General features: G+C 33.1%; 1 protein-coding gene across 1 annotated transcript; it reads left to right on the top strand.

The window, feature by feature from the left end:
• The first annotated feature begins 1,040 nt into the window (after positions 1–1,040).
• Positions 1,041–13,149, top strand: LOC145583927 (NADPH-dependent aldo-keto reductase, chloroplastic-like). Its single transcript, XM_081640877.1, has 7 exons — positions 1,041–1,224; positions 11,119–11,169; positions 11,365–11,441; positions 11,612–11,699; positions 11,814–12,089; positions 12,276–12,524; positions 12,713–13,149. Exons 1-7 carry the CDS (start codon positions 1,117–1,119, stop codon positions 12,791–12,793), a joined length of 930 nt encoding a protein of 309 aa, XP_081497003.1. The 5' UTR covers positions 1,041–1,116; the 3' UTR covers positions 12,794–13,149.
• Positions 13,150–15,116: the final 1,967 nt, after the last annotated feature.

A 15,116-nucleotide genomic window follows, 5' to 3' on the forward strand; every position in this document is an offset into this window, starting at 1 on the left:
GTTTTATTAATAAAAAAAAAGTCACTATATCAAAATAAAGGTTATTAATTTATTATGTTGAAATAAAAGTCATTATGTTATTATAAATGGTTATTTTATTTAGTTATTTTTTAATGAAATTTTTTTAATATACTGACTAATATAAATAATAAATGTTACTACTTACTATGTTAAAATTAGGGCAGTTATTTTTAACCTAACGTTGTACTTCAGGTTCACAATAATACTGTATTTAATGTCACACAAGTTTAATGGAAATTACTATGTTAAAAATAAGGTAATTATGTTAATTCTGGGTCACTAATCACTATATTCTATACTAGTTTTGTACCCCAGCGAAGCCCGGGTTGTTTATGGACTTTTAAGATAAAATTATACTACGTATTATAATTCAATTTGATTGAAAATAGAATTCTAAATTAACTTTTTTTGCTACAAAGTCAATCTATATTTATCCAACGTGGTACGATACTTAGCGAAAAATTAAAACGCTAAATGATATTGTCTTGTGGCCTAATTATAAATTTATTATGTGGTGTTTTATCGAAAATATAACTCTAAACTAATAATCTTATTCTAAAATTCTGTTCTAATTTGATTGAAAATAGAATTCATACCTAATTTTTTTTTTTATCTTATGAAATTTATCCAAGGTGGCGCGATACTTGACGGTTTTTTATCATATGAAGTTTATTTAAATCTATCCAAGGTTGCGCGACACTTGGCATTCCAACTTTTCGCTTTATGTATTAGATATATGATAGCGTCAGTTGCGTACGTTTAAATCTCGGATTACAATAATACTAGATGTAAGCCCGTGCGATGCACGGTTCTAGTAATTATTTTATTTAATTTAAAATTGTGTATATTTACGAAGATCATTCATAAGTTCATCTAGAGCTGGTAGGAAATTAACATAATTTTCTCTACCTAATTTCCATGAAAATGACGCCTACATTGAAGTCACCGCTCACTGGACTCACGAGAATAACGTGATTCTTATCTTACATTCTCTCTCATCAATTCTTTAGTCCCCAAGCAATTCTATTAATAATACAATTTTTTTGGATTAATTTATCCTAATTTCTATCAAAAATTCAGAAATTAGAATTAAAAATGGAGGGAAATTTGCAATATTTTGAGTTAAATACAGGAGCCAAAATTCCTTCTGTTGGGCTTGGTACTTATGCAACTCCTCCACAAATTGTTGCTGCTGCTGTTAAGGTTTTCTCTCTCCTCTCCCTCTATGTATTACTCTGTATTATTACTGTACTTTGATTAATTGGCCATTATTGTTTCAGTAGATTAATGGAATTTTGTTTGATTTTTGATTAGTCATCTGTTAATTTCTATGAGATAGAAGTTAATTTTGTTGCAAATTTTGGTTAATTTAGTCAAAAAAATGTACTTTGTAGACCCAAACATAAAGGTTGTAAATAGAGTAGTTGAAGTGAAGAAGTTCTATTTTATTCATTATTTTATGAAAAATACGCCTGTTGTCATTTTTCACAATACCACCTCAAGTTTAGTTTTATCAAAAACACTACTACTACTTTTGCCCGACTCCCCTATATGATGTCACGGTGGGTCCCACTACCAATTGTTCTTCTCTTTTCCCTCGATTCTCACCTCTTTTCTTCCTTCTTCTAACTCTTTGTCTAATTTAAATACTAGCTCCGTTTCATATTATTTGCAACGATTTGACATAAAGTAGAGAGGTTTAAATGTCTAACAGTTGCAAATAATATGAAATTGAGGTAGTATTAATTTGCAAATTAGACGTTATTCGAGGTTTTTATTCGCTAATTTGTTCTTCCAGCCAAACAACAATGCAAAATCAAGGGTATAATTGGTTAATTAGGATGATTAGGGAAGAAAAATGGTGAAATTTGAAGAAAAATTAATTAGCGGGATCCACCATGACGTTATATAGGAGAGTCGGGCAAAGGGGGTGGTAGTTTTTAGTGGTTTTTTTTTTTTTTTTTTTTTTTTTTTTTTTTTTTAAAAAAAAAAAAAAACTAGGTGGTAAAAAATATAATAAAAAAACTCAGGTGATATTGTACAAAATGACAACAATAGATAGTGGTATTTTTCAAATTATTCTTATTTTATTTCAAAAGAATACAATGTACGAGTACAATCTGTATGGCTGTATGACAGGTTAAAGTTGTATCACCTAACTAAACTACTAAGAGTAAAAGTTGGAAAGAATAAAAGTAGGAGGAGAAACAATGAATAAAAGACCTAGGGCATAGGTTCACCAATAAATAATATTCCAGGGTAAAATATAATAATCAATCATCAATCATCAATCATCAATCATCAATGCATCAGATCATAAAGGGCTTTATCTACGTATTACAATCACATAATTAATCTATCGGTATTAAATCTCATATCTCGAATCTCGACTTAACCATTTATAAATTAACCTGCCTATTGAAACTAGACCTAAACATCAATTCTCATCTCTCGAATCTCAAATCAATAATCAAGCAATAGGAAATTAATCAAGCATTGATAATCAATACACAAAGTTTCATATGTGGCTGGCCATACCGTGCGGCCAACCACAATTTTTTTTTTTTATTTTTTAAAAATTCTTTTTCTCTCTCCTCTTTTCTTCTTCTCCAAGCTTAAAAAAAATATCTTGATTTTCTCTCTCCTCAAACATTTTTCACACTTCCATCATCTTCTCTCTCTTAAAACCATCAATTTTTCTCTAAAATCCATTGTAACTGCTCCAAAATTCAAGCAATTTTGTTCTACTTTTTCTCAAATTCAACAAATTTTAGTCAAACTTACATATAAACAAGTTGAAGTGACCAATTTGATTAGAATCTTTGCAACTACGAACCCTATTATGACAAAAGAACAAATTGAAGAAAATTTGAATGGAATGAGGTAAAGAACAATAAACTCGTACAAAATTTTGTTCTCAAGTGCAAAGGTAAGTTATACTCCAAAATTTTCGAAGAATTTGATGATTTTTTAGGGATTTTTTATTAATATTTTGTTTTTAACAACTTTAATGGTTGTTAGTGGTACGGGAGTTGGTGGTGGTGTGGTGGAATTTAAGGTTTTGAGGGTGGCGGTTGAGAAAGGTTGGTGTTGATGGTGGTTACGGTGGGTTTAGGTGTGGCTTAATGGTTACTAGGTCGGGGGGCTACTAAGGGTTACTAGGTTGGTAGGGGTTACTAGGTCGATTAGGGGTTACTAGGTCGGGTAGGGGTTACTACTTACTAGGTAGGGGGTTACTAAGGGTTACTAGGTCGGTTGGGGGTTACTTGGGGTTACTAGGTCGGTTAGGGGTTACTGGGTTTGGGGTTACTAGGTCGGTCAGGGGTTACTAGGGGTTACCAGGTTAGTCAGAGGTAACTAGGGGTTACCAAGTCAGTCAGGGGTTACTAAGTCAATCAGGGGTTACTTAAATGGGGTTACTAGAAGGGTTACTGATATAGCACCTTGCCGCATCGTGCGGCCAGCTGCACCAATGTAATCAATAATAATAAATCATCCTTTCATATTATTTATGGATCCCCATAACCCTAGAATTAAAGTACTCGCACATAAGTAAAACTATACTATGAAAAGGAAATAAACAAGACTAAAAGAATACCAAACTAAAATAAAATCATAGCAAGAGTTCACAAAAGATAAACTAAAACTAATTGTAAGAAATCTACCTAAAACTAAAGCTGCCTAACCACGTACTACTCTTCTTATTATATAGGAAACAAGCCCACCAATCCCACACACAATAAAACTCTAAAAGAATTGAAGCAGCCGACATAAGAGTTAGGACTGATCCGGCGTTGGGCCGCCAAATCGGGCCTGTTAAAACTTCGCCCAACTGACTTTCTTTTGGGGACTGAGCTTCTTTTTGCTTTGGGCCCAAAATCCTTAACTTGCTTGCTCATTACTTGATCTGAAATATTAATTTGGATCTTTTCACAAGTTGAGCCCTTATTCACCGAACTAAATTTCTTTAACTCGGCCTTGAGATTTAAATATACGGTCATAAAATACGATCAAACTCCAATATCTTTGTAGTGGCTCAATAAGCTCGGCAATTATCATAAATCTGCAAATTCCTACAAAATAATATCAACTCTACAAAAACACTAGAAAACGTATATTAGTAATAAAAATAGTTTCGTATATCTCAAATAAGCACAAATATGACCATGGGACAGGGAATAAAAAAATATATAAAATGGACTCATCACTATATACTCTGTTTCTTTTAGATGTTCTTCCTTTAGTTTTTTTAATGTATCAACTTAGGTTTGCTAGGAAATTAAAGATCATACGGAATATTTAAAAAACGAAAAAATTGATACTAATAAAGATCATATTAATAATCCTAACTTTGCTCTATTTTTTTTTAATAATAATTCCAACTAGACCTATTATATCAGGTTATTTGACACGTCAAATCATAATTGGTTCAAAAATTAAAAAAATAACAAAAAACAAAAATACAAACACCAGTTAGCCTCCCCTTCCCCACTGCCCCACCTAACCTCCACCCCACTGCTGAGCCTGCTGCCTTTCTCTCGCCGACCCACTGCCCCTCTTCCACCCCTAGCGTCATCGTTTCCCCTTGAGCCACTAGCCCCAAATTTCCCCTACAATCCGCCGACGCCATCTTCTCCCTTCCTTCATTTACTAACTATAAACCCGATTCCACCGCCATTAAATAAATCCGGCAGGTCATACGAAGTTCTCAGCGTTAATCGCCACACTTCCGGAGTTGAATTTAAGGTGGTGTATTAGAACTCTTTTTGATCCCATGGCTCGAGCTCTTTACGACTTATTGTTAGGGTTTGGAATCGGGGGGAATGGGGTGGTGGTTTAAGGGGAAAGGGGAAGGGGGAGGGAGAAGGGGAGGGGCGACGAGACATGAGGAAGGGCAGCTGGACGGTCGGAGGAGGAGGTGTGGGTGGGTGGGTTTTGATGCGGGTGAGGATTGGGGTGGTTGGGGTTCCATTGGGTGGTGGGGCTGGGGTGGTCTTATTTATTTATTTTTTTTTTACTTTATCCGTGTTTTAATAAGTGTTATACTTTGACAGCCTCATATTTTTAGGCAATTTAATTGACTTAAATCGAAAAAAAAAAAGTAAGTGGGGTAGTTGGAGTATTAAAAAAAAGTAAAAGAAACATAATGAGGTTAATAATCTATTGAAAAGTAATGAATGTGAGAGGGGAGAAATAATAATAATAATAATAATAATAAAAATGGTAGTGGGTTTGAGTGGGGATCATGAGAGCATCAATAATGCATTGTTTCTTATATGGTAGTTCTTATTCTCTTTCTTGTTCCACATCATCATAAATTCTTATTAAGCTCCACCCTTCATATACCCAAAGAAATGCACTAGGTCTTAACACTATATCTTAATCTCTCTCTTCTTTCTCCGAATGTTGGAGGCTTTCTGCATTTCTCTGAATTTGCTCTGCCAAAATGCCAAAATGCAGAGTTTCGGTGGATATTTTTATCGAAACGCACATACATTATAGTGGCACCCATGTCGTTTAATGCCAACTCATCACCAGTTCTTATTTTCAAGACTCATTGCTTATTTCAGAATCCCTTAACACAATTTCTAAATTAGAAACTCCCATTTCTCACCTAAGAACTAGCTCTTATATTTTCTCTCTCCTTAAGAACCACCTAAGAACCCCCCATTATTGATGCTCTGAGAGGAGCAGCTATAATAGTAAAATGTAGCTTAATACATGTCAACAAAAGTCAATGGAGCTATAATAGTAAAATGTAGCTTAATACATGTCAACAAAAGTCAATGGCTTATTATATCAGGTTACTTGACACGTATTAAGTTCTGATTGGTCTAAAAATTAATAAAAAAAGAAAAAAAACCCAAAATAACAAAACTAAGCCAGCCTCCCTTTCCCCCATCGACTCACCCTAACCTCCACCACCACCACTGCCCAACCCGACAACCCTCCCTCGCCGAACCGTCGCGTCCTTGTTTTCTTTGGCGTTGTCGTTTTCCCTTGAACCACCACCCCTAAATTTCCAATGCAACTAGCCGCCACTAAACACCACCGCCTAGCTTCCCATCTCACCAATAACCACCAATTTTTGTAAATTTCCTTCTTTGCCCCCGAAACCCTTCCCCCTCCCTTCCCCGCCTCCTTCCCTTCCCCTTCCTCGTTTTGGCTGCTCCAATTTCGAAGTAAGTTGGGTTGAGTGTTCAATTATGAAGTAAATTGATTTAGTAGACCACTGCGACGTGTAGTGGGTTGAGGGTTCAATTTTCACTGGATCCCCTGTCCCGTGCCGAATGTGGAGTTGCTGTTGCGTGGATTGGGTGTGGAGCTGTTGTTTGTTGTGCTGCGTGTGGGGAATAAGGAGGGGACTGCGATTTACTGGCGTGGGGGAGAGAGGGGGTGACGGAGTGGGGACAGCCTGCCTGACGTCCAAGGTTGGGTGGCCGGATCTTTTGGGGTGGGGTATGGTTGGGTTGTGAAACGCAAGGGCACAATTTTATAGTACACTTGGAGTGCCATGAACTAGGGGGTCAAAACGTTAACGTTTCAATTTAAAAAAATCCTTTCTCTATTTATGTTTTTTTTGCTGTTCTCTGTCTTACTTTTTTTTTTTTTTTTTTTTTTTTTATTTTATTTTCTTTTTCAAAATTATTCAAATAATCTCATAATTCATTTGCAACATTTAAGATCTATCTTTTTTTTTTTTTTTTTTTTTTTTGATCATAGGTCTCATAGCTAAGATTTATCTTCTTGTTCAGTCAATCATTAAGAATTTTTGTTGAATTAAAGAGCTAATTGTTCAAATGTGCAAAACCAGAAAAAATTAAAACCCTAATAATCAAATTGAGCATTTTATATTTGTGCGAATTTGATAAAATTTGAATAGCAATTTGAATGAAGATGATGTTATTTATAGAAGAGAAAAAGAATCGAACAAGTTTATCAGAATTTGCAAACAAAATTTGACATAGAAATTAATTTACTGAAAATTAATTGAGGTTTTTTTTCAAAGAGGGATAACATATTGATGTATATAAAATAAGGAAGTTTTAGAAAATAACACCACAATAAAAACCCAAATTTTGATTATAACATCACAGAAAAAACCGAAAATTTTGATTTCACCACCTCAAAGCGGATTTTTGGATGAAATCCGTTAGTGAGGCCATACATGGCACATGTCAAGTGCTTATTGGTTTAAAAATAATAATTTAATAAAATAAAAAAAAAATTAAAAAAAAAGAAAAATCCGAAACCCAAAAACCCAAAACCCAAAACCCAAAACCCAGTCAGCTTCACCACCGGCACAGCTGCGTTGAGAGGTTCACGAATTCGCACCCAGCAACCCCGCAACCACCTCCGCGCGCCACTTCAGATTGACAACCAATCCCACCTTTTGCGGTGGTTCAAAGGTGCTGTTGTCAAAATTCGTTGTGATTGTGGTTAGTATCTGTGGTGGAACAAATTGGTTGGGGTTTGAGGTTCGAATTGGTTGGGGTTTCGGCGGTTCAGTGATGGTGATGTTGTTGTGGTAGATGGTGATTTGTGGTGGTAATGCTAGGTTGGGGTGATTTCGAGGAGGGCATGGGAGGATTTCGTCGGTTTTGGTGGGGCAGGAGTGCTTATTAATTTTTAAAAACCAATAGGTTGGTGACAAGTGTCTATTGTGAGCGCCACTAAAGGAATCCATCTAAGAATTCGTTAAGTTGTGGTGAAATCAATTTTTAGGGTTATTTTGTGATGTTATAATAAAAACTTTTTTTTGATGGTGTTATAATCAAAATTTGGGTTTTCTTTGTGGTGTTATTTTCCAAAATTATAACACACATTTGAAAAAATAACATAAGGCCGAAGCAAAATAACGCAAAGTTCAAGTAAGATAACACATTCTTTTAGCAAAATAACAAATGATTTCAGCAAAATAACATAAGGTTTGCGTGAAATAACACAACTTTATAGTAAAACAACACGGATTAAGGTTTATGTAAAATAACACAATATTTTAACAAAATAACACTGGAATTTATCAAAATAAAACATGGTTTACGTAAAGTAATACAATGTTTTATCAAAATAACGTAAGGTTATATTAGCAAAACAACAATACAAGGTTTGCGTAAAATAACATAACGTTTTATTTAGCAAAATTACATAGTATTTTAATTAGTAAAGTAACATAAAGTTTGCATAAAATAACACTAACGTTTTAGCAAATTCAAAAATAATATAGATTCAACTAAATCAAATCAAATTAACATATTTAGTTCAAATTAGCAGTACAATTTCAAATAATTAAATTAAAATAAAAAACAAATTTAAAGCTACTTACTTTGTTTTGATCATTCTTGTTCACGATTGTTGTATCTTTATATTATTCATGAATTTCAACTATTTTTATGCAGTAAATTGATTTTCAACTTCGATTGAGCAATTTTGTACTTGTTTGGGTGGTCAAAATAATAATCAAAAGAATTTTTGTGACTTTTGCTGTGAAAATTGAAGGATTTGATAATGCTAAAATGGTGGGTTAAGAAATTAGAGAGAAAAGATAGGGAAAGAGAAAGTGTAGAGAGAAATGAAATTGAAATTTTGATTCATTTAGGTTTATTTTCATTTATATACTTTCAAAACTTTTTATGTTATTTTATTTTAATGATATGTTATTTCACTTAATATGTTGGAGTACTATAAGCATGGTACTCTAGTGGTAACTAATAGTCTAGGGGTGAGCATGGGGTGGGTACCCATACCGTTATTACTAACGGTTCGGGTATTTGTTAATCAAAATCACTAAAAGTGATATCCATAAACTGAACTAATAAGTTTGGGTACCCGAACATCGAGAACCCAAATTTTCGGATCGGTTATTGAGTACCAAATAAGATATCTAATAATGATAATCAAACATAATAATGTAGTTATTATGATATCATTTAATACTAATTAACAACAATACCATATGATCTTGTCCAAATTATTAATAATATTAGTAATAATTGATATTATAAAGTGATTATGAAATAAAGTATGAGTTTAGATATTAAAAAAAAAAAATTTAAGTAGTAAAAACAACAAAAAATGCTTATCGGATAAAATCGAGTAGCCATTTATTTTAAAATGATAAACAATAACCATACCCGATAACAAACTATCGGAACGGATACCCGAACCGTTATGGTTATCGGAAAGATTACGGATCGAGTTTTCAATTAGTTTTGCTCAGCCTTACCTAATGGTAATAATTGACGTGAGGGGGCTAGGTGGGTTCTTTTCATAATTTTGTGTTTTTTTTTTAAAAAAAATTGAATTTTTTTTTTAAAAAATTTGAATTTTTTTTTGGCTAATTTTCTCTTGACACGTGGAATTTCTAAAAAAAATGAAAAGAAATTAACCTTCAACAGATAACTAGTAATTGGTATTGAAGAAAGTAATAGCCCCTAACGTTCGGATTATTTCAAAATAATTTAAAGTTGGGATATTAAAACAAATACAGCAAAGTTGAGATTATTTTTTACAATTTTTTTCCAAAAATCTGCTAAATAGTTATTTGAATTTGGTGGGGGTGAACTAAAAGGTGGAATTGTGTTGGAAGACTAACTTGCAAAGAATTTAAAAAGGCCACAAAATACATATCGGATTTTCTCAAAAAAAATAAGGAAAATTTTAAAAATACTACCATCTATTGTTCATTTTGTACAATACCACCTCAAGTTATTTATTTATTTATTTATTTTTACCACCTCAAGTTTTTTTTTTTTAATATATATATATACGAAATATTTTGTTTATTTATTTATTTTTTAATTTTTTTGTTTGTATATTTCCACCTAGTTTTCTTAAAAAAAAAAAAAAAAAACTTTCACCACTTTTGCCCAACTCCCCTATATGATGTCACGGTGGGTCTACTAACCAATTTTCCTTCTTTCTTCCTTCAAATTTCACCATTCTTCTTCCCTAATCATCATAATTAACCAATTTTGTAACTAATTAACCCTAAAATCAATTTTCCAAATTTAATTCATAAACCCTAATTTCAATTGAAACACCCCCAAATTGATTTTATAAACCCTAATTAAACAAAGCTCTCTATAAAATGATTATGCCCTTGATTTTGCATTGTCGTTTGACTTGAAGAACAAATTAGCAAATTAAAACCCTAAATAACGCCTAATTTATTCGCATATTGATTTTAAAATTAGACAAAGAGGATGAAGAAGGAAGAACCGAGGTGAGAATCAAGGGAAAGAGAGGTACAATTAGTCATGGGACCTACCATGACGTCATATAGGGTAGTTGGGCAAAAGTGGTCCGAGTTTTTTTTATTATTATTATTTTTTTACCACCTAGTTTTCAAAAAAATAAAATAAAAAATAAAATAAAAAACTTGAGGTTGTATGGTACAAAATGTGAACCCATGGATGGTGGTATTTTTTCAAATTTTTCAAAAAAGAAAAGCAAAACAAGAAAAAGAAAGACACATTGCAGGATTTTAGTAGGGGATTGAAATAGATAGTTGTGCAACATTTGATTTAAGCATATTTCTTTTCATCTTGGTGCAAAAAATTAATTTGAAGTTCAATGAATCTGTAAAAGTGTAAAAGGGCTAATAGGCTTATGTAATGGCTAACAAGTTTAATCCCAAAATTAAAATAAGTTTTATAAGCTCAATAGGTCATTTTGTCTCAACTGCATATTACATACATTTAGAAGTTTTCAGCTGTAAACATAGTCCTAGTGTGGTCTTCAGAAATATTCATCATATCTTCGAGGAATCGAGGAGCATAAACGAGAGTACCTTCAGAATGACATGATATCGTCCATCTATAGCCACAGTTTGCCTCATCATTAGTCTGTATCCATAGTAGCTCCCATCTAACTGCTTTTTATTTATTTATTTATTTATTGTTTGTAAGATTAATTCTAGACTACTTAGATAAGAGGAGGCAGTCATCATTCTGAATATAAATGTAATGTATCAGTAATTCATATACGAATTATAAAGATATGTACCTATTAGGGTATCAGCTTCTTAATGTGATTTAACAGTCAAAGCATATATTAGCTCATTCTGCGGTAGCTCACTTATTCTATCTGATGCAGTTGGGTTACCGACACATCGATTGTGCACATATCTATAGAAATGAGAAGGAGGTAATTAACAAAATTTAACCATAAAGATTCACTGTTCTCTTTATAGTATCTTCTGTGGTTTTTTTTTTTTTTTTTTTTTTTTTTTTTTTTTCTTCTAAATATTTTTTTGTTGTATCACAAAGATCTACTCCAAATTGACAGAATTTTCCCCCCATTCTTGCTCACAAGATAATGCTTTCCTTGATTAATAAATAGATCGGAGTTGTTTTAAAGGAGTTGTTTGAAGATGGGATAGTGAAGCGAGATGAGTTATTCATCACCTCCAAACTATGGTGAATATTAAAAACTTTAAAAGGCTTATTCTGACTAAAATCTTGTAAATAAGCCTGGCTAGAATTTTTTCAGTATATTTCTTTATTTATTTTATGTTATAATATAAGAAGATAGATTATGTTTAGCATGAAGGATGAACATTTATCAGTTGGTTCATGTGATTATGCAGGAACTTTGATCATGAACCAGAAGATGTTCCAAAGGCGCTAGATAGGACTTTGAGTGACCTTCAACTTGAATACTTGGACCTATATCTTGTATGTTACTTATTTTAATAGAGAACTTACTTAATGGTTCTTTTTATTTTTCTAATCAATCTATTTAAATTCTGATTTATCATATTAATGCCTTTTCGTGGAACCATATAAAAGATCCACTGGCCAGTAAAGGAGAAAAAGGGATTATATGGTAACGATCCTGGGAGATACGTTCCAGCAGACATACCTAGTACATGGAAAGCAATGGAGGCGCTCTATGATTCAGGTAGGGTTCGAGCCATTGGAGTTAGCAATTTCTCAATAAGGATGCTCGAAAACCTTCTTGAATCTGCCCGTGTTACTCCTGCTGTAAACCAAGTTGAACTTCATCCTATGTGGCAACAAGAGAAGCTGCATGAATTTTGCAAAACAAAGAGCATTCATCTATCTGTAAGTGTCCCAACCTCCCAGTTTGATGATTTTGTAGTGCTTTCAAATATGATATGCCTGTAAATATGTGTGGTTTTGCCACTAGTCTCGCTACTATTTGTAGTTTATATACTGGCGTATCCCTAGCCTTTTGCAGTTTTGCTTAAAGATTTTAAAAGAATTTCTAGTAAATTTCTTGTCTCTCAGGCATATTCACCTCTGGGTTCTCAAGTTGCTGGTGCAAAAAATAATTCGATTCTTGCCGATCCTATTATCACTACGGTTGCAAAGGAACTAGGAAAATCTCCTGCACAAGTAGCTCTTCGCTGGGGGCTTCAGAAGGGCCATAGTGTACTGCCTAAAACCTCAAATGAAGCAAGATTGAAGGAGAATTTGGATGTTTTTGATTGGTCAATAACAGAAAATTTACTCTGCAAACTTTCTGAGATTAAGCAGGTAAGTACCCATCTTAATTCTTTATGCAATCTGACATTGCCTACGGTTTCAGTCTGGTAATCTATATCATTGAATGCATATTTTCATTACTCGATTGTTGGGCTGACTTAGATGAATGCATATATATGCTAGCTAGGGTGTCATGTTGGTTTCGCGCTTGTTAAATATGTATTCTTTGGGGGATGCAGGAAAAATTTGTTAAAGGCACGGATAGGGTACCATTTGCTGGGTACAAGGGTCTTGAAGAACTATGGGTTGAGCAAGTCTGAGCATCAACTATTATAAGTTCAATAAGGATTATATTCCACTTGGTAGACTATCTTTTGATAGTGTTACCTACCTGAAGATCTATGATCTTTAAAATAAATGTCTTTAGCCTTTTAGTTTTGATGTGTAATTTATCATATTCTAATCTCATCATCTGATTTCAAAATGTTTTGGTGAGTTAGTACAACGTTTTGAGTGCCATGTTTATTACGCAATAACTGTCTTTTACTTATCAGTTTTGATATGTGTAATTTGTCACGTAATCTCATCTAATATTTTGATCTTAAAATGTTAATGCATGATGTTTTGCCTATGTTACATATGTATAAGTAATTATGGATGATACGTTAGTTTGTTATCAAGTTATATTGCATAATTTGAAGAAGTAATTATGTTAAGGATAAGTGATTAATCAGAGTAAGCAGGGGGTTTTTATTTAGAGCAAATTGCTTGGCTATTTAGAGAGAGAAAGTGGGAAAAAAACGAGAGAGAAAGAATTGTAGTAACCAGGTTATAAAATAACTGGTTACCAAGATTGGGTTATTTATTAAAAGAATATCCACTTGTTACTTTTAATATTTGTCCTAGGCAACGGCTGAGATTTACTCTAAATTTATAATCGTTGTAATTTTGTAACGGCCATAATTTTTGGTACCAACGACTATATTTTATTTTTCTCTATAAAATGAGCTAGATATTGAGGTATTTGGAAACAATTTTTTCATGTCTTTTGAAGAACAATCGCTCGGGCAAATTCCAAGTAAGATACGAATGAGTCCCAAGGCACAATGGAATGAGAAGGGTTGGAACTATACTGATTGGCAGTAATGCAAAAGATATACAAAAAAGAATGGGTAGAATGCGGATTCGATGGTACTTGAATTGATACTCATCATGCGGATTGGAGAGCATGCCCCTAAGGGTACTCCCTTATTAGACGTTATTTAAAGATGTCAACATCCATTTTTGATTCAACAGCGCTAGCAGAAAAGCATCAAACAATTCATGCTTACTACAGATTCTATTTGGTTTGTCAAAATACAGATTAATCAACTGACCTCGATTGTCTACCTATCGCCATGCCATAACCTATCCTAATTGGAGTGTTGAATTATTTGTAATAGATTCTTTCTTGATTACCTTAGCAGGAATTCTCTGGTATCTTCCACTGCTCGCTTAATGCTGAAAGGGCTGGCTCTCTTTAAAAGGAAGTAGGACTTCAAGTTATAATCTCTTGTAAATCAAATTGTGTAGAGATGAATATTCCAAAATCTAATACATAGAAAAAAAAAAAAAAAAAAAAAAAAAAACCTACAAAAATTTAAAACTCATCACAACTCCAAAATAATCCAAAATTTCAACCTTACTATTCTAATTAACTTTCCAATAATTGATCTCAACTCAGATTTAGTACAAATTTTCAACAACTTTCAAATTACGTTTCACAAAATCTCAATTTCTCAAATGCATGTGCTTTCACTTCATTTTCTTTTCTACCACCACAAAATCCTAATTTTTCATATTCTCAAAATATTATCCCATCTTTTGAGAATATTCAAATATCTCAAGGTTATTCAACATTTCCCATGTCTCAACATTTTCCTAGCTATGTCACAAGGTGATGGTGCATTTACGAGTTTCGATGTGTACATACACATCGAACGCATCAAATGACAACAATGAATCAGAAGCTGAAGAAGTTGAAGAAAATGAAAGAGGTCATGAAGGAGGCAATTAGGATGGAAGAAGAAAGTTTTGGTCAAAAGATGAATAAGTGATTCTTGTGAAAGCTTGGCTTGAGGTTAGTCAAAATAAAAATAACTAACATTAGCTTCACGGTTTTGCTTCGACTCTTGGGATTTTTCTTGGGATATCTTGGATTTGCCTTCACTCTCGACTTAGGAGCGAGAACGACTTTTGATTCCTTTTTTTCGCAATTGAAATTAAGGACGCAATGTTCCATATTGGAAACGATAAAGTCCTTGGGCCATATGGTTTTTCTACAGGTTTTTTTTCTAAATCACACTAATATGTTTTTGGAACCCAAGTGATTTTGTGGTTTAATATTTTTTCGCTTATGGATATATGCTTAAAGAGTTGAATAAAGCTGTTTGATTTCCTAGAAGTTTAATGGGTGATAAGTGTTTGATTGCTCACAAACTACTGTCGCATATGAATACTTCCACCTTAAAGGTCTATTCAGCTGCTCTAAAGTCAGATATGAATAGGGCAAATGATAGGGTGAATTGAGAATTTTTATGGAAGGTTTTGTAGGCTTTTGGGTTTCCTCATTGGATTCATATTAATTGTCTATGTGTTTCAACG

Source organism: Chenopodium album, chromosome 2, assembly GCF_948465745.1.
Source record: "Chenopodium album chromosome 2, dcCheAlbu1.1, whole genome shotgun sequence".
Classification (NCBI taxonomy): Eukaryota; Viridiplantae; Streptophyta; class Magnoliopsida; order Caryophyllales; family Amaranthaceae; genus Chenopodium; species Chenopodium album.

What these genes read in the sequence shown, in the direction of transcription:
- LOC145583927 (XM_081640877.1), top strand. Translation starts at nt 1,117, where the DNA reads ATGGAGGGAAATTTGCAATATTTTGAGTTAAATACAGGAGCCAAAATT. An exon ending in TCTATAGAAATGAGAAGGAG is followed by an intron (nt 11,170 to 11,364) that starts GTAATTAACAAA and finishes ATTAATAAATAG; the next exon opens with ATCGGAGTTGTTTTAAAGGA. An exon ending in TTCATCACCTCCAAACTATG is followed by an intron (nt 11,442 to 11,611) that starts GTGAATATTAAA and finishes GTGATTATGCAG; the next exon opens with GAACTTTGATCATGAACCAG.